The following is a 22,144-nucleotide window of genomic DNA, read 5'->3' as shown; positions in this document are numbered from 1 at the left end:
AGTTCCTCCTTGTTTTTTTTTTTTGTTCTGTGTGTTGTTCTCGGCTTGGGAACAACCCTGAGATCCCACAAGAATTAACACCCACAGCTTGGGAAGAGAGCCTTGGGAGAGAGGACACAAACCCCTCAGCCCCCCCCGTGAAACAGAGAAAACAAATCTCCCTTCCCTTCACGTGAACCACCTCCCACGGCTTGGATCAACCCCTTTCTCTTCTCTTGGTTCTTCACGGCGTTCGAGAGAGAACCCACCGGGAGAAAAAAAAAAAAAACCTCTTGCCTTTCCTCGGCTTGGGAGAAGACACCTCTGATCTCCCCACGTGAAGAGCACCGCCCACGGCCGCAGGAAATATAACCTGAGGCTCTGATACCAATTGTTGCGAAAAATACAGGATCCAAACGGCGAACAGAACAATGCACAGAAATTCAGGGAAGAAGAGGAAGAAGAAATTGAACACAGGAATTTACGTGGTTCGGCAATGTGCCTACGTCCACGGGAGCGAAACGGCCGTAACTTTTCTTCTGTCACCAAATAACAAGGGTTACAAGATATTTATAGCTAAACCCTAACCCTAAAGTCCCAATCCCTATCAGCATCCCTGGTAAAATAAAATATTACATAATTATCCCAAAGATAAATATATTCCGTCGCTTCGCTCCGCTCCGTTAGAATACCAGTGTACCACTCAAATAAGAATACCACTTAATATGAGCCACTTATTCTAACAGGATCTCTATCACGACATTGCCAAGTCTCCACTATCACGACGGACGTGCCCGTTTCCAAGCTGGCCTTTTCTATTCCAAGTCCCAGCCGCCGAGCACCTGTCAATGCCGTGACAGATGAGGCAAGGGAGGCAACCTAAACTAGTTCCAACGGAGCAGCATAACACCATTTAACGTGCTAGGCGTCAGGGATGGCCTCTCCTTTCTCTGCGGAGAATAATAACGCTTTCCTGGTTAACGGAGGCGTCGGTTCCACGCCATCCCCACCGACGGGGAATCGTCAGCGAACCGATCGGGACCGTCCGATCCGGGCGACTGTTAGAAACGCGTCCAATTTTTACCGGCAGTGACAGCAGACAGCAGACAGCAGACAGCGGAGCAATAACATCAAGCCACGTGTCACGCACTGGAATCGGGAATGGTTCCTTTTTTTCTGGATACTTTGGAATAATTCGAATGATGCCTTCGTTTCGATGTCGGGCTACTGCAACAAATAGCAGTGGGGGAGGAAACAGGAACGCAAGTCGCCTACTCGATTTCATTTCCGTTCTCTCTCTCTTTCCACCCCTCTCGCTATAAATTTCGTCGCTAGGGTTTCTTTTTAGTTTTCTCTATCGCCTTTTCCGAGAGCCGACAGTGCTTCCGATCTTGCGCTCAGGTTTCGAGGTAATATCTCTTTGTTGGCATGCCTCCAAAGATTCTGGATCTGTTTTTTTAGGGTGCTTGATCTATGTTTGAGCTTAGATTTGATGGTTTTGGTCGAAGTTTTAGGTCTGGAAATTTGGATCGAAGTATTATTTTGTTTGAGCTTTGGTTCGATGCACTTGGCCTGGGTTAGAACGATTTAGATCGAGATCTTCTTACTAGATCGTGGAGTTTTGAGCATTTATCTGCAATTTAAAAGTCATTTTAGGTTGTTCTTTCTTTTTCTTTTTCTTTTCTTATTTTTTGATATGATGTGGTTTTCAGATTCTTGTAGTTTGTTTGTTTTTTTCTCTGTCCTTTCCTGTCGTGTTTTCTTTTTCCGGGATCGTCATGGATCTCCCTCTCTCTCTCTCTCTCTCTCTCTCTCTCTCTCGCTGTTTTTGTCTGTTTCAGGAGTCATTTAGTTGTCTGCTGATTATTTATGGGGATATGGTGGATTTTTCGTCGCATTATTACTGCTGGTTCCACGCTACTCGTCGTAACTCAGACTTTCCAAATCTGAAGCTCATGTTCGGATTTTTTTTATCTATTATTTTTTCTGCAAGAAACTTGTAAGAGATTGGGTCCAGCTTCGTCAGATAAAACTTACTATAAATACACATCGCTGAGGTGGATTTACCTGGTATTTTCTTTGCTCTAACCAGATAATCTACCACGAGAAAAGTAGCGGAAGATTAGTTACTAATTTATAAGATCTTGGTAGTACTATAAATTCTGTTGGTTTCATAGGGTTTCTACTTGGCAATGATTGTGAGATTTTAGAAATCTAGTGATATGGGTCTGCAGTTTTCTCAGCTCTGTTCTATATCTAATGGTTTTCCATGTTATCTACCATCTGTTCTGATGCAACAACATTCACCAAATATGATTTCCATATAAGCTCTTATAAATACCAGTATAGCTTCTTATAGGGAGGTTGATTAGAAAACCACGGCATCTTCTCAAGCAACTGATTGGCAAGCTTTTGTGCCATTTATTTAATATTCCATGCAATTAGTGTATGCCTTATAAAACTTTTCCAACCAACAGTGAAATGTGGGTTACCTGTCATATGTAACATGTAATATCTTGATATTGGATCGTTATAAACATTTCCTTCATGTCATTATGGTGTTCCTTAACAATGTACATCCACATCATCATTTTACCTTGATATATCTTGAACTTTATGTGTCTTCTTAGGTTAAATGCTTCTATTTTCTCGCTAGAATAATCACTAAAAAGAAGGCAGATAAAAGAAGCAACGGTAACCCAAAAAAAAAAAACAAGATTTTTCCCTATTCCTCACCTCCTCCTGCATGATAATGTTTTTTCTATTTTTTAATATACAAGAGATCACGGTAGTTGCACATTCTTCTCTTGTCTTCATTACTTCGGAAAAGGAATGGTGTTCTTGTCTTCTTTTCATTACAAATTACATCTGCTGCTGAAGGTTGCTTGGATCTGTAGTTTATTGCTTTTTCCAACTTAATCTTCGATTGCAATCAAGGGACAGGCAAAAGCCAACTACTTATCTTAGATGCTTGATTTAAGCAGTTGGCTACTTTATTATTTGCATTTCCTCCCTGCTACTCTGTTTTGTCCACTTTCCTCCATGACAATTCATCCTTTCAGGTCTACACATAACAGCATGACTAATTAGCAGTACCTTAAGATATGCACCATTGTAGAGTAAAATAACAGCGGTGGAAAAACTGATCAAATGTGCATCTTTTTTTTTTTTTTTCAAATGCCTTGTGGAGATGACACGAAGCCTGATGATTATATATTTAAATGGCATTAGTTCCAAGGAAGCATGAATAAAGAATAAAAAGGATGATAGAAGTTTTCCTAATTTGAGAAGCACTAGATAAGATGGAGATGATGCTCCCTAAAACAAATGTCGATTCTGAATTGGGAATTGGACTTGCTGGTTTTTTGATAATGGAGATTTATAGTTCCATTTTGTTTGGTGCTGAGGTTGTTTTATGGTTTGCCATCGATTTGTTGTAAAATGGATGTCTATATATACGTACTACCTATATGCATATATACATGCATGCATGCATACATATATATATATATATATATATATATATATATATATATATATATATATATATATATATATACACATATACATACACACATACGTACGTATACACATATACACACATACGTACGTATACACATATACACACATACATAAAAAGAGAGAGAGAGCTAGACTTGGCTATATTGTAGTACATCTCCACTCAAATTTGGTCAGATCTAATCTATACATATGTACTACCTACACGCACGTGCGCGCACACACACATATATATAAATAGAGGGAGCTAGACTTGGCTACACCCAAGTGGATTATGTGATTTAAAGATTTCTAGTCTATGCATCAAGCAATCAAAAAAATGGACAGATTTAATAACATAAAATTATGTACGTAATTTTATAACTTGATGCATAGGTTAGAGGTCTCTGAATCATATGATTTTTTGGTGTAAAAGCAGTTTAGAGGTAATAGATCACATCTAACGACTTAAATCATCAATGGGGGACCCCCATTTTCTAATGTAGATATGGTCGGATCTGAGCGGAGATCCACTTTAGTATAGCTAACTCTAGCTTCCTCTCCCTCTCTCTCTCAATATATTTATATTTGGATGTCCCACAACTGCCCAATATGATTGGTCTTCACTAGATGACAAGACGTCTGACATCGATAATCCGATCTATTGGATGTGATCTACTATTTTTAAATTATTTACTATAAAAAATCATATTATTAGAAGATCATCTAATGGTCAAAAAAATGCATTATTTTGTACTTTTAAACAATTTATTTTTTAACACTGGATATATAAATGATGCATATGCTATTATCAAGAGATCCCCAATGGTCAAAAAAATGCATTATTCTGTACTTTTAAATTATTTAATTTTTAACACTAGATATATAAATGATGCATAGGCTAGGGCATGATTTTCTTATAGTAAACAATTTAGAGATAGTAGATCGCATTTAATGACTCAAATTATTGGTGTTGGACTCTAGTCGTTTGACCAAGACCGATCTTATTAGGGTAGTTGTGTAGGTGCTCACATATTAGCTCTTCTCTCTTTACACACACACACATGCATACATATATAGTACATATATTCATACGCACGTATGAGGATGTTTGACTGATTGACTGCGTAATTGGGATACCATCTTGTTTTTATGCTTGGTGCCCAGATCATGAGAGAAAAAAGAATTTTTTGCAAACGTGGTGGAAATTTTAGTCCAAGGACATAGTATCGTAAGCATACTGATGACAGATTTTTTTTTTGACAAATGCTGCGTGTTATGCCTTCTTTGCATGCCAGTGTATTATCTTTTCTGAGACTATAATATCATAATTATCCCTCTTTAATTGCATGACATGCCAAACACCTATAATTATAATTCATCTCTTAGAACTGATAAAGCTAGGATTATGATATGTTGTCCCAGTTCATGTTTATCTACAACCATATTTCAGGACATATGCTGTTCCTTGTTCTGCAGACTCTTGTCTGCTCCAGTGATAAATCTAGTTCTTGAACTACTGGATTCTGCATTGAACCACAGGCTGAATTTTTCCATAGCCAGTTGATTTTATTCTAATATTTTTTCCAATAGTTGTTGATTTCAAGATGTCTTATGGAGAATTGCTTATGTTGGAATATGTTTGTCAGTTTGTCTTCATGGTTCCACCTCTTGACATACCAAACAAGTCTTCTGACATGAACGGGTTGCACCCACCTCTCAATGAGAGAATAATTTCGTCCATGTCCAGGAGGTCTGTCGCAGCACATCCTTGGCATGACCTTGAAATAGGTACTCATTTTTCCTGGAGGCATATCATTTAGAATATACTGCACTACACATTGCTTTCATTTAGGTTTCCCTTTCCCTTTGCTCAATATTCTGTCTCACTTGGCTTTTTCATTTTGGATGCAGGTCCTGGAGCACCAACTATATTCAACTGTGTAAGGATGTTGTTCTCTCTTTTCAAGTGAATTGTAATGTTAGTTTAAACTTGATAATAAACTAGGCACAGGAAAGAGATGCCTGAATATCAGAAGTGGCTGGTTCGGTTGTTGTGGGAGTTAAACCTTTCTAATGAGAGACGCAGCCTTGCTTGCCCCTTAAATCTTTTGAGTCCCTAAACCTTTGTGATCTGCAACCTTGGAAACCATTTTTACTCGTTAGAAGGAAATGATATGAATTGCAGCTATGAAGTAAGAGTTGCTACCTCTTAGTCAAAAATATGATTAATTAAAGATTGATCATTCTTGCAGGTGGTGGAAATAGGAAAGGGAAGTAAGGTGAAATATGAACTCGACAAAAAAACCGGGCTGATAAAGGTAGAGACACTACTTGCTGCTGCTTTAGTTCAGTGTTGCGCTGTGATTGTCATTGTTCTTCTATATATGCAGGTTGACCGTGTGCTGTACTCATCGGTGGTATACCCCCATAACTATGGATTCATCCCACGCACTCTTTGTGAAGACAGTGATCCCATGGATGTGTTGGTTATCATGCAGGTATTTTGCATTATATATTTCAATTTCGGTTTAATGGTTGCAACATGAAAGAAAATTTGGTGTGTGAAAAGGAAACTAGCAGACTTTAAGTGATACAAAAGATTGCCCCTTTTTGCTTCAAGTTGAACACCCTTGTGCTGTTTTTCTTCTTTCTTATGATTTATCGTGTTTCAATTCTTTTCGCCAAAATTCTTGTTAAAATGTCTCTCATCTCCGATGCTATTTCTACAGGAACCAGTGCTCCCAGGATGTTTCCTTCGGGCTAAAGCCATAGGTCTCATGCCTATGATTGATCAGGTGCAGTTTTCTGTGTAGATAGCATATGATGATGACGGTTTTATTTTTTTGTACTATTTGATTTTAATAATAAGTTCCACCTTTTATGGCATGATGAAGTTCGATGCATTTTGTTTGCGGTGACGTGCATATGCTTTTGTTGTTTTGAGGGAAGAAGTGTTTATGCAGTTTTTGTTGCTGGGAACAGGGAGAAAAAGATGATAAAATAATTGCAGTGTGTGCGGATGATCCTGAATACAAGCATTACACCGATATTAAGGAGCTCCCTCCTCATCGCTTAGCTGAAATCAGGCGCTTCTTTGAAGATTGTATCCTCATAATTAAGCTAGTATTTAGAATTATCTGTATGAGACAATTTTTATTAAGACATATAAATGGCCTAGTCAACTCTATGAGAAGACCTAGTAATCACAAGACTTAGAATCATTTCCTACTTTTATTACGCCACAATATACAATTTTTTGTCTTCTTATTCGCCGAAGTACCTATTATTATTCAGTATTGCCTGACCTTTTACAGTTGTATTTTGGGCAGTATGTAGATGCTTCCAACCGCATGTTTTCTCTCCCTGTATTGGCTATCTGTGTATAATCCATCTAATGGTGGATCCTACCCTCTCCAAGGGACTAATCTGCACTATAGACTAAACATGTGCGTCGGATACTGAAGATATAGGGCCATAGCCATGTCTAGTACGTATGCGTACTTTTGTGCGTGCATCACATTAACAGTTTTCTCCTTGAACATGTCAAATCAGATAAGAAAAATGAAAACAAGGAAGTTGCAGTGAATGACTTCCTCCCTGCCACTGCTGCATATGAAGCTATACAATACTCAATGTAAGGGACTTGCGAATGTTTGTTTTGCATATCTTCTGAATATTGTGCACTTGACATCAGCACAGAATGATCATGCTTGCATGTTATTGTCAAATTAAACTTCACAACAAACTTTTTGTGAAGGACTTGAATCAATTCCTTGTTACATAATTACCTATTGTTCTTCAATTTTTGAAGGGATCTCTATGCAACTTACATAGTGGAGAGTCTGAGGAGGTAGGGCTCCTTCAAGGATTATGATAATTGAGTGACACTCAGAAGACCTCTTTGAAGCTGCATTCACATTTATACGCAGAAGGATATTACAGCACAAACTGTTTTGCATGATTGTCATAACTAGCTGGTGTGATTGAAACATGGGACCCCAGAAGAAGTGAAAAAGAGTGAGGAAAGAAAAACAGCTATATAGTCGTTGCTTATATGATATAAAGAAAAACTCATGGATTTTTATATGTATCTCTTTAATAGGATGTATTTTGATGAATTTGATCACACGATTGGTTTGAGTATCAGCCGATATTCATTTTCTTTTAAGAGTATATGAAGGTTGACATTTTGTCCTGTTCATACTCTGAAAATTTTCTCTTAGCACAACTCATTTATATATTCAACTCAGAAGACTATAACTAGCGTAAACATTATCAGTCTTGCCCATTTTGTATATGAACACCATAATTCATGCAATGCTCTTATGCAGGTTTATTTTATCTTGTATGAACGCCTACATCGTTTTCTGCTAGTATAAGACAAGCGGATTAGTGAGAAATTGCTCACCTATCCATAGACATACCAATGTAGTCATTGTCATGTAATCAATTTTCAAGTACAGCCTTACTCACCTACCCATAGATGAATAAGCGGGCCATAACCTGACGGTCAAATTCCCCGTCCTTTATTTGTTTTCAGATGCTTCTTAACAAATAGGTTTGCCGAGCCTCATCAACTTGTTCATCCTGAAGGGTTATAACCTGCACCTGCCGTCTGGTGCCTTGAAAGCTTCATTAAAAAATAAATTAACAGGGTTTACTAGGGTCAGAGACCAATATGGCAAAGCACTGGTCCCAGATTACTCGGCGGCGCATGTTAAAATTCTCGGTTTCTCAATTGGCTTCTTAGGGATCGCTTCAAATGTTTTTCAAATGCTTATGGAAGGCCTTGACAAACAAGTGTTTCAGAAACAGAGAGCAATGAAACCTGCCTACGGTTGCTTTTCAAAGGTTTCCTTTTGTTTTTTAAGAAAAAGAAACGAAAATACGACAAGCTTCCTAAATTCCGCCATAAGCTAACGAAGTGGAAAATGAGCTAAATAATGCTGGCCGTGATGGTAATCAGATCTTGTAGGGCTATTTTTTAGCAACTCTGGCAGAATATCACATCTGTGATGTGAGGAATGGTGCAATCTAAGGCTATTTTTTAGCCTCCTTTTTTTCCAGCAAGCAACGCTTAAATACTTACCTCAGAGGGCTGGTTATTAAAAACAACGCAAGTCCATACTAAAACTGCTCTGCAAGACCGTTTCTGATCGGAAATCATCCTGGCAATCTGACATGATGGTAGAGTAGTGCTAAACTTATTGACCCTTGAAGCCTCTACAAAACAAATTTTGATATCTTGAATCGATGCTCCTAATATTAAAGTTAATATGTTAGGCAGATCCTCCCACGATCCTCAAGGTTTTATATGCAAGTAAGGTCCCAGGTTTTATATGCAAAACCAGCAAGGTCCCACCCTGTTTCCTTTCAAATAAGTTCTTTAAAGTAACATCCACCAGATCAACTTGGTTCAAAGTCAGTCAGATTGTTTAATAATTATCCTGAATTAGGGCTGGAAGCAGGATAAACAACAACCAATCATGTCAATTCGGATCGAAATTCTGATGTGATCAGATCATGATACGGAAACCTATCCATAAATTTTGCTAGATCCAGATTATAGATGATCACAGGCTAGGCCTTGGGCCGAAACTCAATTTATTTTTAACTGGGCTCCAGGCCAGGCCTATTTCTGATTTACAAGATTTTTCAAAATCTAGAACCGCAGATCTGATAAAAAAAAATATTTCTAAATAATTTTGTTCCCGAGAATCCAACATATCATAGTTGGATGAGTTATTTGATATATATATTGAAATAAATTCCTATTTCGATAATTAATTATTTCTATAAAAAACTAGTTCTTTCCCCTTGGTTAAACAATAACAAATGAATATGTCGTTTATTCTTTATAAAATAAAAATATCTAGAAATAACTTCTTTCTCTTGTCCTCTTGTATGATTATATCATTTATATTAATTATTATTATTAAATGCAGTTCAAGATATAATTTATGCTTGAATCATATCTAATTTATATCCGCATTCGGATAGAAAAATATAAATATAACTAATATCTAACTTATATCCTATCCTTCTAAAATAAAAATAAATATATTTAATATTTGATGATACATATATCAATATACCAATATCTGCTTCGTATTCAATCCATTTTCAGCCCTCTCTTGAATGGGTAAAGACCGAAACAATTCTCTCTAAAGAACTAAATCAGTGTTTGCAGCAAGAGCAAAATCGCTAACAAAAGAAAAAGCAGATGGTGAAAATCTGAAAATTAGAACAGCCTGGAACATGACAAGGAAAAGAGTCAAAAACAAAAACAACCATCACCAGAAGTACATCCTCTAACCAACCTAATAAATTTGTGACTATGTTTGATATTTTTATCTTCTTATTTCTCTCTGAAAATGGTATTTGTCTCTCAAATGTGCTTTAAGGTTCAAGCAGATTTAACCAACAAAATGACTATAGATGAGAGCTGAAGTGGGTCAGACTCCAGAGTCCAGACTTTAGAATTGGCAAGATTGTTCTAAAGTTGAAGGAATAGGTGGATTGAGTTTGGGTCTTCAGAATTAGCTCTATCTTTCTGCATCATTGCTGAAATACTTCATACTATTCTAGTCCTGATTTTCTACTTCTACTAACATTAACTAAATGGACTGCAACTAAGGGATTCACAAGTCTCCCTTTTCCTACCTCATGCGAACTGATCCATGAATGCCAAGTGTAGAGTGGAAAGCACTCCTACATGATGAAGACACGACACAACGACACTCTGACCATCAGTTTCAGATGAGTCAAGTGTTTACTTTAGAGAAAAGCAGAGACAGCAATAGGTTGTAATCTAATCTAGAAACAGGAAGAGCAAATCAATGGACCAAGATTCGACCGGCGATCTTGCGGTCCCCTGTTTAATTTTTCGTTTCTGTAAGACGTTTACAGGAAAAGAAGATGAAACAAGTCAAAGATGCCCACTGGTTCGCGTCTTGTGTGCTCTGAGGAAATATTTCCAAAGGACTAAAGAAATGAAATCCCCATGACCAAGTTGCAGTATAGTATTCTCGAGCTGGGAATGGTCATCCCAATAGAATCCAGACCTCCGGACTAGTTTACTCAGTAGACATTGCATTAGCACACATGTTGGTTGTACAACGAAGTCTCGCTTGCTAGTTAAAGCAGTATGATAGAAGACAAAAGCTATTTGCCTTTGACATTCGCTTCCTACTTTGACAACCAACAATTAAACTACTATCATACTTGGTGTTATATCTATAAAGAAAGAGGGATGTTTTATGTCACAGCCATAGCTCCTCATCCTCCCGGGGCAGGACTTATTTGGCACTAACAAAGCTAGAATCCAAAATTTCAAAGTTGACAATCCAATCGTTATCCATAAATAACTGTAGCAGTTTGTATTATTTGGCAACCATTCCTTTGGTTCGGAGATGCGTATACTCCAGTCAATTTGCTCTTATCATACCTTGCTTAATTTCAAATACATCTGTCTTAATTTTCTTCTCTTTTGTCTAAATTCTTATTTCTGGTTTTATGTGCATCCACAGCTTATTTGGATCCTCATGTTAACTGATATACAAAAAAATCTATGAACTTGAAGAGCTGTAAATTGTAATACCTGCAAATGGTCATGTAATTAGTTTCATGGAACCTTTTTTCTTGATCTTTGGTAGTTTTCAAGTCATAACCATAAATAAAAAAAAAAAGAAGAAAATTATGCCGAATTGCCTATGATGACTGATGTGCTATATTTGTTGAATTGGCATTGAAACTGATGTGCTAACTATAAATGGCAGAACACTAAGATTATAATTGCTCTAAAGAGAATCCGAAGATTATACGTTAAACAGGTTAGGTTAGCTTGCTAATTAATTTCATAGTGATCTCCTGATGTGGGACTAATTGACTAAAGTTAGGAAAGATTCAGTCAATACGAAAATACCTGCTCTGCAGCCCAAATTCTTTAACCTCGTCTTACCAGTCCAATCCAATGACAGGAGAAGAAAACGGTCAACCGATTTCGAAGGAGAGAAGAGACAAGTAGCTAAACCCAAGGTGGAAGCGCCACTGTTCTCTCTCTCTCATCTTAATTATAAATCATAAACCTCTTAGAAGTCAAGGGAGATTGATAGAGATATGAAACGGAAGCTCTTTTAACTTGGGCAAGCTTTCCTTCTCTGTCATTACTAGTAATTAAGCCATCTCCCTCAACTTCTTTCAATGCTGATTTCTTCCCCTGGTTTTGCCATTTCCATACAACTCACCATCAAATCCCGTTCCTTTTCTCGCTTTCCTTTCTCTGTTGCCTTGTAACTGCTAAATTCCCGCAAAGAGGGAAAACTTGGAGCCGCTGCAGGCGAGCAGCATTTTTAAGTTTCAGGCAAAGGCCGAGAAATAAGAAGCCCACTGGCTTCTTGTGAATGCACGCTTCAGTTCGTCGGAAGCCCACAGCCAGAGGTAGAAGCTTTTCCTCCTCTTCCCTTCTTCTCTTCCTCCTTCAATATTGATTCAAACAAGGGGAAGCGATTTTGTCTCCTACGTTACTCCTCACCAAAAAAAGGGGAAAAATATTGATTCAAACAAAACCACCTTTTATATGAGTTAAATGTGTTTAAGGTTTTGTTATTTTTCTGGTTTTCTCCATGTTCGACCAAAACATGCACCGGTTACGTAATGTTTCTCGATCAGCTTCCACAAATCTCCGTCAAATTATCCTTTTTAATTTTAAGTTTGTTTTTTGTGAAGAAAAAGCACTATGGATGTCGACGGGCAGAAATCTAAACTAATTGCTTGTTTCCTTCAAAAATTTGAATTTTTTTTTTGATTGAAAAAAAAAAAATGGATGTCAGGAGACCTCCGGGGACAAACGTAGCAAGCGCCGGCTGGGAGAGCTGGAACTGGATTCGCGGTGGCTGGTTTCTGCTGCTCCGCCGGATCACATACTCGCTCCGTTTGGAGTTTCACGTTTCGGGAATGTGGAACGACGGCGTCTTCCCGTCTCTCTCTTCTCCTTTTACCACCAGCTTCGGTAACTTGAACAAAATAATAATAATGTTGATCATTAGTACTAATAATATTAATTAAACAAAGACTTTTTTTAGTAGTATAGAATATTGTTAGAGATGGAACCTTCTTAACCGGCGAACTCCGTCGTTTGTTGCAGCGGGGAACAGCGAATCTCGGATTCCGAGTTCCATCGCCTTCACAGCAGAGCTCGAGAGACGGTGAGTCTCCGTTTTCCCAACGTTTCCCATGAACCCTTGTACATCGAGTTACAAATGTATATATAATTCTGTTTAAAGGGCATTTTTGGTGATTTGATCGCTGCGCTATTCATCGTGTAACAGATACAGAGCGGATATCTTCACCACTCCCCAGGATTCCGACTGTTTCCAGCTCGGAAGTTTTCCGCCACCACTCTCACCAGCCACTGGCCTCTCCATAACTCCATTAAATTCCAATCCAGGTTTTTCGAATCTGAAACGATTCCAGTGTTAGTCTTAGTTTAATTAGTAGCTCATTGAGATAATGTATTTGTTGGTCTGGTTTTAAATGGAGCAGGAGATGTTGATGTTTTGACGGCTACTGCTGCCACCAACCTGAAACCATCTGCCATGACTCAAGTTCATCCTTTTGTTAGTTTAATGACCATTGAAGTCTCTCTGCCAAACTTACGTCTTCTATTTGATATCTTGCTCAAGTATATTTTTTGGTTATAGAATGTGGCGGGGTGTAATAAACGGATGGCATCCAGTGATTCTACGAGCAAGAGAACTACTTCTACACAAGCATCAAAGAGGCTGAAGACTGCGGAGCGGCTGCATCAAACGCCATGCGAGGAATCAGCATCAACCCATTTACAGCTGATGAAAGTAGGTGGACTGCCATCATCGTTTGTTGAAGTTTTTTTTTTTTTTTTTTTTAATTGGAGACAGAGATTGTTTAAGTTTTTAATCACTGGCGTAGAGTAGGCTTTCAGTTATGTGTGTTTAATGTTGGTAGGCGCCTGTGAAGAGGAGCCAGAAGCTAGGGGATAAGATTACAGCTCTACAGCAGCTCGTTTCTCCATTTGGAAAGGCAATAGCATTTGTATTGTTTGATTATATAGGTTAGAAGAAAAAAGCTTATATGTACTAATGACACATTGGATGAATTGGTTGCAGACTGATACAGCATCAGTACTTCATGAGGCCACAATTTGCATTAAATTCCTTCATGAGCAGATTCAGGTATATCTGCTTGAACATAACTCTCCTGCCTTTTTTTTTTTTCAAATGTTCATGCACAATTACAACTTAGTTTAGTTTCCTTCATGTTTTCTCTTAGGATAAGTTTTTTAAAATTTTGCAGGTGCTGACTGCTCCTTACTTCAGAATCAAATCTTCACCTCACTTGCTGGTACATTTGTGTTCTTTCATTCATTGAAACTTTTGTTTCATAATCACCCAAAAAAAAAAAAAAATCTTGGTTCATCTACTTTTGTTTCACTCATAGAAACTTGTTCGATCTACTATTACATATGAGTTGCTTAGCAAGTCCAATGTACTTGCAAATTAAGTCAAGATCAATCAAGCCAATTGGCCTTTATAGTAGGAGTGAATCCAATTCAAACCATGGCATGTTGGGGCTATCAGTTTTGGACTTTTCGGTCCAATTCATTACCCTGACTTGCTGATAACCATGAAGATAATTCATTGTGTTTCATGGTCAGATGCAAGTCATGCAAGCTTGACCAATACACCATATTCTGCTAACACAGCTTTGCGCTCCATTGTAAGGTTTGTGCCCAATTAGAAGGCATGGGAGTGTGATCTGTCCATGAAACTTGTGGACCTCAGGATATTTTCCTCTGTTACAACCTTCTAGTAGGGGTGTAAATAGTTCCTAAAAATTTGATAATTTGACCCGATTATTTTATAATAATCGGGTATCGATCTAACCTAGGGTTTGATAATGTTATCGGATCAAATTCAGATTCCACATATAGGGTCTGTTTTCTTATTGGGTCAGATAAGAAAACAGATTCGAACTTGAAAACCCGATAACCCAAACTCCAGTCTATTGCCTTTTTAGTTCCTAAATCTTATTGGTTATTTATTTTAATTCCACCAATCAAAGCAAACATCTGTTTCTTGAGATTCCAGAGTGATTAGATTTTTTTTTATTCAAAGTCTTGTTTGCCTTCTATATTACACTCCTTTCCCACCACAATCTGCTATATACTTTTTCTGAAAGTGTTTCCTCTTTTAAAGCTACGACAAAGTCCTAAGAAGAGATTTTATTCTCATTTAAAAAGATCGAGTCTAACATGATATTTAAAGACTTATTTGACATTCGTTAATGTTTATCATGTTATTTTCGGAAATTAGTCAACATTTTGCTATTTTAGTGGGCTAGATTTGTATTATTGGTGGAAACGTTCTCTTGGCCTTTATAAGAATGAGAGTGTATCAGTTACTATGTTTGTTATTTATTTATTTATTTTTTCAAGTGATAACTTCTAATAAGGTAGAAGGAAAACAAAAATAACACCAAGGAGTATAAAATAGAATCATGTCTCAAACTGAACCAAAAATTGGCCGGGTCCAAACTCGAATCCAACTATCAATCGGGTTTCAATTCAAGTTTGAAGCTTCCTTTTTTATGGATCCGGATCTGAATCCGAACTCAATTTGTCTTATCGAGTTTGCATGCGGGACCGATCTGAAATAATAATTAACTCTTTGCTGCATGCATGGTGTATCAGGGCCATGGAGGAGAGAAAGCAAGCTTGCGAAGCAGAGGATTGTGTTTGGCTCCTATCTCATCGACCATCATCAGTCTCATTAATCAACCTGCAAGCAATTCCCATAGCCCCGAGAGAACAGCCATGGCAACCAGTGCATGTTTCTATTGACGAATTGAGGATACCACAAAGGAACAATCATCAAAGAATAAACATTAGTTTAGTTGGAATGAGATGATGAGCTGCCATTCAAATTATGTAGCTATTAAACCGAGTTTCGTTCATAGGCTACTTGAAATGAGATGGTGGTTTTGTTTTTGGGAGACTATGCTTTACATTTGTTTACAGGTTCGGGTTGTACCTCTCACGTCGAAGAATAATTGGTCTTCTTCTGCATAGTCAGCCATTGGATCACACCTTGCACAACTTTTAAAGCACTCCGATCTTTTTGTCCATCTACCTACACATAGTTTGAAGCAGTTATTGTGCGATCCAATAGTTGACGCCATGGAAGAAGGGGAATCATTCTTTTGTGCGGAAGACACAACCCGAACCCTTTGCCTACCTAGGATATTTACTCCTTAAGTGCTTCCAAATTAGACAAGTGGGGCTTATTCTACTTCCCCAAGCTTGTTTAAGTTGAGGATTTGATCATTGATGACCTTGTCATCTAACATCCTTTATTATATGTCTACTATTAGAGGCCTAGCCGGCCATTTCTCATAAGATATCGTGGGTGCAAATTGAACTTATTATGAACTTTATTTAAACATTGCCTGGATGAAGCAGATGATAGCAACGAGCAGGCTGAGAAACTTCAGCGCCTTAATTTTGGTGGGTGGCGTCATCAACATGAACTGCAGAAAATTCTCTTTTTTATAAAAAAAAATCTGCAGAGAGAAAAAAATTTAACCAAATCAACTTGGTGCTTTGCACAAATTACTCTGCTTCATTTAATGGCAAACTACACAGATAACTTCTTCAACTACTCTGCTCTCCATGGCAAGGACAGGCAAAGACATTCGGAAAAAAAAATTTATAATATTTTTTTTGAAAAATTGATGCATGAGTATATGATGCCTAAGAAAATAATTTTTGCATGTTTGATTGATCATAGAAAAATAGTAAATTTAGAGTGGCTTATGTTTGGTTGAGTGTCTACTTTTTGAAAAAAGATATATAAAATATCTATTATATCCTTAATAAAAAATATTTATTTCTAAAAATAATCTCAATTTCCAGCAAGTGAGAGGCAGACCTTTTCAAGTCTTATACGAGTTCTTCTTTTCCATGAAACGTGGAAATATTATTTCTATAGGAAAACTACTTTTCCATATCTCTTTTTAGAAAACTCCAACTAAACATAAGACGTCTCTTTTATCTTTGGTTGACCCCACTTTCTTCCTCTTTTTCCCATGAACCAAACAAGTTCTCCATATTTATCACCAATTAGATGGGAAGTACCATTACAACAGTTAACGGGACAGATCATTCTTCATGATTTCTACAGAGGTAGATTTCATCTTTTTTTTTTTTATGTACAACTGTTGGGGCATCAGCTTCTCTCTCACAATCACCCAAGCCATAAGCAATAATAAGAAAACACCATCACTAAAGTATATTAGTCTATTTATTCTTGAATTTTTTCCCCAAAAATCAACAAAAAAAATATAATCCATGAATGATTGAATAAATTTTCACTAGTTTATGTATGAATAATAACTTAATGAATCATTTGACAAAGGAAAAATTAAAGAATTTTTTCCCTCTCTTCCGTTTTGATGGGGAATAAGTAGAGGATAACCCGTTATTCATTCTCTTAGTCTTTTCATCAAGCAGGACAGCTCAATTTCCTTCCTATATCCTCTCATGGATAATCCTATCTCTCTGGGGATGCGTGGAATAGGCTTATTCCTTGTCACACCATAAGTCAATTACCATATAAACAAATAATCCCTATTTTTTCTATCCACTCTTAAGTACACAAAATGTAAGGTAATTCTGTCTCTGTGATAAAAGATAAGTTATCATAAAATCCAAAGTGCATTATATGCACTATATTTTCTCTCCTTTTCCTCCTCACTTATCTCTCCAATCAAACATCAAACGATACTTATTCAAGGGAACAAGCCCATTCCTTCCATGGTACCCTATAATTTTTCTTATTCATCCAAATTTTTTATTCCACAACCAAATGCTATTTTAAGGAATATTGCCAAGATGGTCATGGAGCAGGCATAGCTTTGAAGATTGACTGCTATCTCAGAAATTTGGGCCTTATTTGGACTAATTGGAGCCTACTTGCCGGGCCTACCGCGGCCGCAGGCCGAAAGGTGGCAGCGTAATTAGGTTCTTCACGTGTCGCGCTCTGATAGGGTAGCGGGCGGCTTGACCGACTCGTAAAATAAAACATCGTAGCCGTTTATTTTCGCTCGCGCTTCTATCTTATCCAACGGCCGATAATATGCCAACTCACCTATCCGAACCAAAACCCCGTCGGCGAATCATCATTCCCTCCCTTCCTTTATTACCACTTTTCCCCCTTTTCGCCTCAACCGCACTTCCTCACCCACCTTGCAACCACAGGTTTCTTGTTATCGCTTCCGATGGCGCCCAGGGCCGAGAAGAAGCCGGCGGAGAAGAAGCCTGCCGCCGATAAGCCGACGGAGGACAAAGAGAAGAAGACGGCGGCCGATAAGGTCCCTGCCGAGAAGAAGCCCAAGGCCGAGAAGCGCCTCCCATCGAAGGAGGGAGCCGCCGGCGACAAGAAGAAGAAGAAGAAGGCGAAGAAGAGCAGCGAGACATACAAGATCTACATCTTCAAGGTGTTGAAGCAGGTTCACCCGGACATCGGGATCTCCAGCAAGGCCATGGGCATCATGAACTCCTTCATCAACGACATCTTTGAGAAGCTCGCCCAGGAGGCTTCCCGGCTCGCCCGCTACAACAAGAAGCCGACCATCACCTCCCGGGAGATCCAGACCTCCGTTCGCCTCGTCCTCCCTGGCGAGCTAGCCAAGCACGCCGTCTCGGAGGGCACCAAGGCCGTCACCAAGTTCACCAGTTCTTGAATCTTGAAAACAGGGATAGTTGGGGGCGGTGATACGATTTAACTTCTAGGGTTTTGATGCATTGCTGTTAGGTTTTGCGTTATGGCCTTCCAGTTAGGCTTTCTGTAAATTGCGATGCTTAATATCAGAGATGATGGTTTAAATTGACCTAACGTTGGCTGATGTTTGGATGGCTTCGATTTAACTTTTGGATGTCGTTGATTTGAGCGTTGTGTTGTGTTGTTCTTCGGGATCATTATATCCGATCTCTTGTCATTTTCTCCTAGGCCATGCCTTGATCCTCTAGGGTTTCTATCAGAGACGGAAGGGAGGATGGGGACTAGTATGTTGTCATCTCTTTCCCTTATATCAACCATCTGGTTTGTTGATGCATCATCATGGAGTTTAGGATAATAATTTGATTTTAGTTTAAATCTGTGTTATTACTACTCTAGCCAAGCTTATTAGAGGTGCAAGAACCCGAAGGCCAAAAGGGTTTGTTTTGTGACTCATGAATCTGAAGCTGAAGCACAAAAGGCTATGGATGGCAGGGTACGAGTCTTTTCATGTAGTTCATATTCTTCAAGGGCTTTATGATATTGATGTCATTTCAATATCATAAAAGGTTATGGGTGTGTTTGGTATTGCCTAAAAAAGTGGTTTTGTGATTTTGAAAGGGTAACATCATCTAAAAAGTATTTCTACGAGAAGAAAATGTCAACAAGTGCTTTTAGAAGAAGCTAGAAAACCTAGGTTTTAATTCCCTTTCCTTAAAGTAGAAGCAACACCAAACATGCTCTATAGTAATGCTGTAGATGAGTAGATATCATGATAATAGATGTTTATAAAATCTTATGAATTGGCATATCTCAATATATAGGAGCAAGATGATATGTCCATTCAATAGAGAAAAAAAATACCCACCAAACTGAAGTAAGGGAAGAAAGAAATCTAAATCTTTGAGCTAGTGAATTTGGTGGTGCCCTTGGCGCTGAAAGATGACATGCTCGGCAAGCTCACTGGGGAGGACAAGGAAGATCGATTTTTGTGGTACACTTGAACTTGAAATGGATGGATCTATTTGAATGAAATAAGTGCAAGGGATTCTAACACCATCTTCATCTATCAGTCACAAATCAGAAGCGTTTTGTTTGTTTGTTTGTTTTATTATTTGCTGGCAGATGAGAAACTTTACTGCTGCATGCTTCAAGATGTTTAACCTGTGTATAATGTCCCATGATTAACTATGTGTTTGGATGACTAAATAGATGTCAAGCTTTGCTAACTTGTGGAAAATGTCACTATCTGCATTTTCCTTTTTGCTTCAATTTTCATTTTCCTTGTTTGGCAACTTCGGGATTATGCATTAATCCTTGCATTCTAGTATCATGTGAAGCTCTGTATCATCTTCTTTGAATAATTTTGCCCTGACATGTTACACCTGGTTAGTCTGCAACTCTACATCTATAATACATAGGATTCTGCTTGTCTGTTGGGGCTGCATGCGATTTGGAGTAAGAAAAAGTGCAAGAGGATAGGAATAGGAGTTTTGTGTCTCACAGTTCCATCTAAGTCTCAGTATCATAATTGCCTTTTGCTACTTTCGGTGGACTCTATTTAGTTTTAAGGGAGCCTTGGACGATTGCTCCCTTGTTGAATGAGCCTAGATCAAATGATATGAATTCAGCATCAGCTCAGAGAGGGTTGGCATCATGTTAGGATTTGGTTGTAGAAGATATTATCTAGATATGATAAGGTTTGTTGGTTGAGATTAAGGAATTCATATGCTAGTGCACTCTTCTTGGTTGGAGAAAATGGGGCATGGTCTGAGAGTTTCATTCTTGGCTACATATGCTCTTTTCTTTCGATCATGTTTCTTCTGTCATGATTTCGATGCTCAGCTGCATACAGAAATGCCTTAACTTCCTACTAGAAACACACATCATTTTAGTTATATGGGGAAAGTCAATAGAAGTTTCATTATTGCACTCACCTCCATGCGTCCAAGCAGTTCTTTTATTCTGGCTTTAGCTCTTTGTGCCTTCTGTTGGGCACTTGTGTGCATAGCCTTTGCTCCTTTTGTACATGCTAGCTGGAGTTCATGCACTACATATGATTCTTTAAGTGATTGGGTGCAGTGTTGCAAGCAAGTGTTAAATTTTAATACCCTTCATAGGCGTTTGTGGTTTCATTTGTTTTCATTGTGCATGGCAAAATAATGCTGGTGGTCTTTGGGAAATATTTTGAAGTGTTAAGTATGCTTTAGTATTGGAGAGTGATAATTATATAATTTCTATGGTATTGGCATCAGAACGGTGATCGCTAACCATTTTTGTATGTCCTGACAGGAGTAATTAATCATTGTTACTGCTTTTACATTGAAACTTGGTCCTTGGATGGATGGTAGCATATGGTCTGCAGAGGAAATGATTGAAACTGTGATGTTGTTCTGTGTGCATTCAAGCTTGTTTTGGTGGGCTTTTAACTATAATATTTTAGAAAAAAATTGCTTTCAGTAACTTTCATGTGCATAAATCTCATGGATACAGAAATCTTGCTTCATCTTAAGATTTGAGGAATCTTCAGAAGGCATATGATTTTTACATTTTCCAGGAAGTTGAAAAGTAGGGATGCATCATAGTAGTAGCTCTGTAAATGCTAGTCAGCACTTGAACTATTAGCGCTATCTAATTTTGATCAGCAAGACTCAGCTTACTAGGAAATCAATCATTATAAGTGCTCTAGAATCAGTTGCAGTCAAAATGTTGTAGGTGAATTGATTAATTCTCACATGTCGATATTTCCTTCCTTGCTACTTCCTCCCTAATTTCCTTTCAAGCTAAGACTGATCAGAGTTGGCAAATATGTTCTTTACCATCCTTACTGAAAAATTAGAGGTGCCAACCTCATCGCCACCACCTTTAATGGGGATAAGTTGCTTAGTGACCATGGGCTGGTGGATTAATGTCTCTGAAGCATTATTAGCATTTTGATAGATGATTACTTGTCCTAGAATAAACCTTATTATGGTTGAGTTTACTTGATGATTTGCGTACCATCTCCATTGATGATATTGCAAACTTTTGCCCTCATACTTACAAATTGCACGAGTTTTTGTGCTTCTGTTTTCTCTGATTTTGTAGATGGTTCTGAACTTTTGTGATTTTAACATTAAGAGTTTTTGGGATCTGTCTAAAGGAGAGAGAATTTTTATCTTCTTCCACGTACTTTCAGCATTGTCGTTGTTGCGATTCTCCGTGCTATATCTGCTGATGATGTGCACTATCAGTTTTACTTCAGACGGACTAGTTGTGACATTAGATTTTTTTTGTTCTATATTCTATCTTCTGCTCTATCTTCAGTGACTAACGGAGTTAAATGCAGCTAGACCAAAATATGAGACCCATGCTGGGGCATTTGGCTGGTAGATTGACTTCGTTTCTTGTGTCTTAACGTCCAGCACTCTGGGGGCCTATGTCCAAGGGCGTAAAAAAGAACTCTTGTTGAATAAGACCGAGGGATATCTCTGTAGAATAGTAGTGAGAATTATCATCTATCTGGTTTTTGTGAAAACGTCTCCTCCATGCTGATTTAGTTATATGTCCATGATGTGCCGAAAATTAGCATGATGAAAGAAGATCAATACTTAGAATTGAAACTATACGTGCAGGCTTATTTCTCTTTTTCTTTTTCTTTTTTCAACGGAAGCACACTGCACATATGATGCATTTAAAAAATAGTTCTTAGCAAAAAATATTATAAAAAAGGATAATTATGATAGCATTTAAGTAAAACTTGCGGAGCTTTATATCTAGGTTCTGAAAAAGAGAAGAATCGTGCAATGCATGATAGAATAGTACAAGCAATATAGAAATATAATTCTTCCGAGTTAGTAGAGACTTAATAG

The 22,144-nt window shown here is 38.0% G+C and overlaps 3 protein-coding genes across 5 annotated transcripts; all 3 read left to right on the top strand.

Moving 5' to 3' along the window:
- The first annotated feature begins 1,135 nt into the window (after window positions 1-1,135).
- On the top strand, window positions 1,136-7,681 carry LOC103710805 (soluble inorganic pyrophosphatase 4). 2 transcript variants are annotated; one of them, XM_089924666.1, is made up of 10 exons: window positions 1,182-1,388; window positions 1,973-2,049; window positions 5,127-5,268; window positions 5,392-5,420; window positions 5,733-5,798; window positions 5,871-5,978; window positions 6,210-6,275; window positions 6,463-6,583; window positions 7,033-7,114; window positions 7,292-7,681. In XM_089924666.1, the coding sequence occupies exons 3-10, from the start codon at window positions 5,136-5,138 to the stop codon at window positions 7,332-7,334; spliced, it is 648 nt and encodes a 215-aa protein (XP_089780792.1). In that variant the 5' UTR covers window positions 1,182-1,388; window positions 1,973-2,049; window positions 5,127-5,135; the 3' UTR covers window positions 7,335-7,681. The 2 variants fall into 2 exon arrangements, with proteins under 2 accessions (XP_089780791.1, XP_089780792.1); XM_089924665.1 differs by lacking the exon at window positions 1,973-2,049 and having other exon boundaries at window positions 1,136-1,388.
- A 1,761-nt stretch (window positions 7,682-9,442) lies between these two features.
- On the top strand, window positions 9,443-16,076 carry LOC120110156 (uncharacterized). Of its 2 annotated transcripts, XM_089924664.1 has the most exons (9): window positions 9,443-11,919; window positions 12,312-12,490; window positions 12,626-12,686; window positions 12,810-12,928; window positions 13,024-13,097; window positions 13,182-13,334; window positions 13,465-13,691; window positions 13,813-13,860; window positions 15,209-16,076. In XM_089924664.1, the coding sequence occupies exons 2-7, from the start codon at window positions 12,436-12,438 to the stop codon at window positions 13,573-13,575; spliced, it is 573 nt and encodes a 190-aa protein (XP_089780790.1). In that variant the 5' UTR covers window positions 9,443-11,919; window positions 12,312-12,435; the 3' UTR covers window positions 13,576-13,691; window positions 13,813-13,860; window positions 15,209-16,076. The 2 variants fall into 2 exon arrangements, with proteins under 2 accessions (XP_089780790.1, XP_089780789.1); XM_089924663.1 differs by lacking the exon at window positions 9,443-11,919 and having other exon boundaries at window positions 12,235-12,490.
- A 1,645-nt stretch (window positions 16,077-17,721) lies between these two features.
- On the top strand, window positions 17,722-18,420 carry LOC103710823 (histone H2B-like). The gene has a single exon (XM_008796724.6). The coding sequence runs from the start codon at window positions 17,794-17,796 to the stop codon at window positions 18,256-18,258; it is 465 nt and encodes a 154-aa protein (XP_008794946.2). The 5' UTR covers window positions 17,722-17,793; the 3' UTR covers window positions 18,259-18,420.
- The last annotated feature ends 3,724 nt before the right edge of the window (window positions 18,421-22,144 follow it).

Source organism: Phoenix dactylifera, chromosome 8 (genome assembly GCF_051530095.1).
Source record: "Phoenix dactylifera cultivar Ajwa chromosome 8, Ajwa_hap1_PhDact_Kaust_v1.1, whole genome shotgun sequence".
NCBI classification, from domain to species: Eukaryota; Viridiplantae; Streptophyta; class Magnoliopsida; order Arecales; family Arecaceae; genus Phoenix; species Phoenix dactylifera.
The sequence above is the reverse complement of the archived record's forward strand: the minus strand, read 5'-3'. Positions and strand labels throughout refer to the sequence as shown.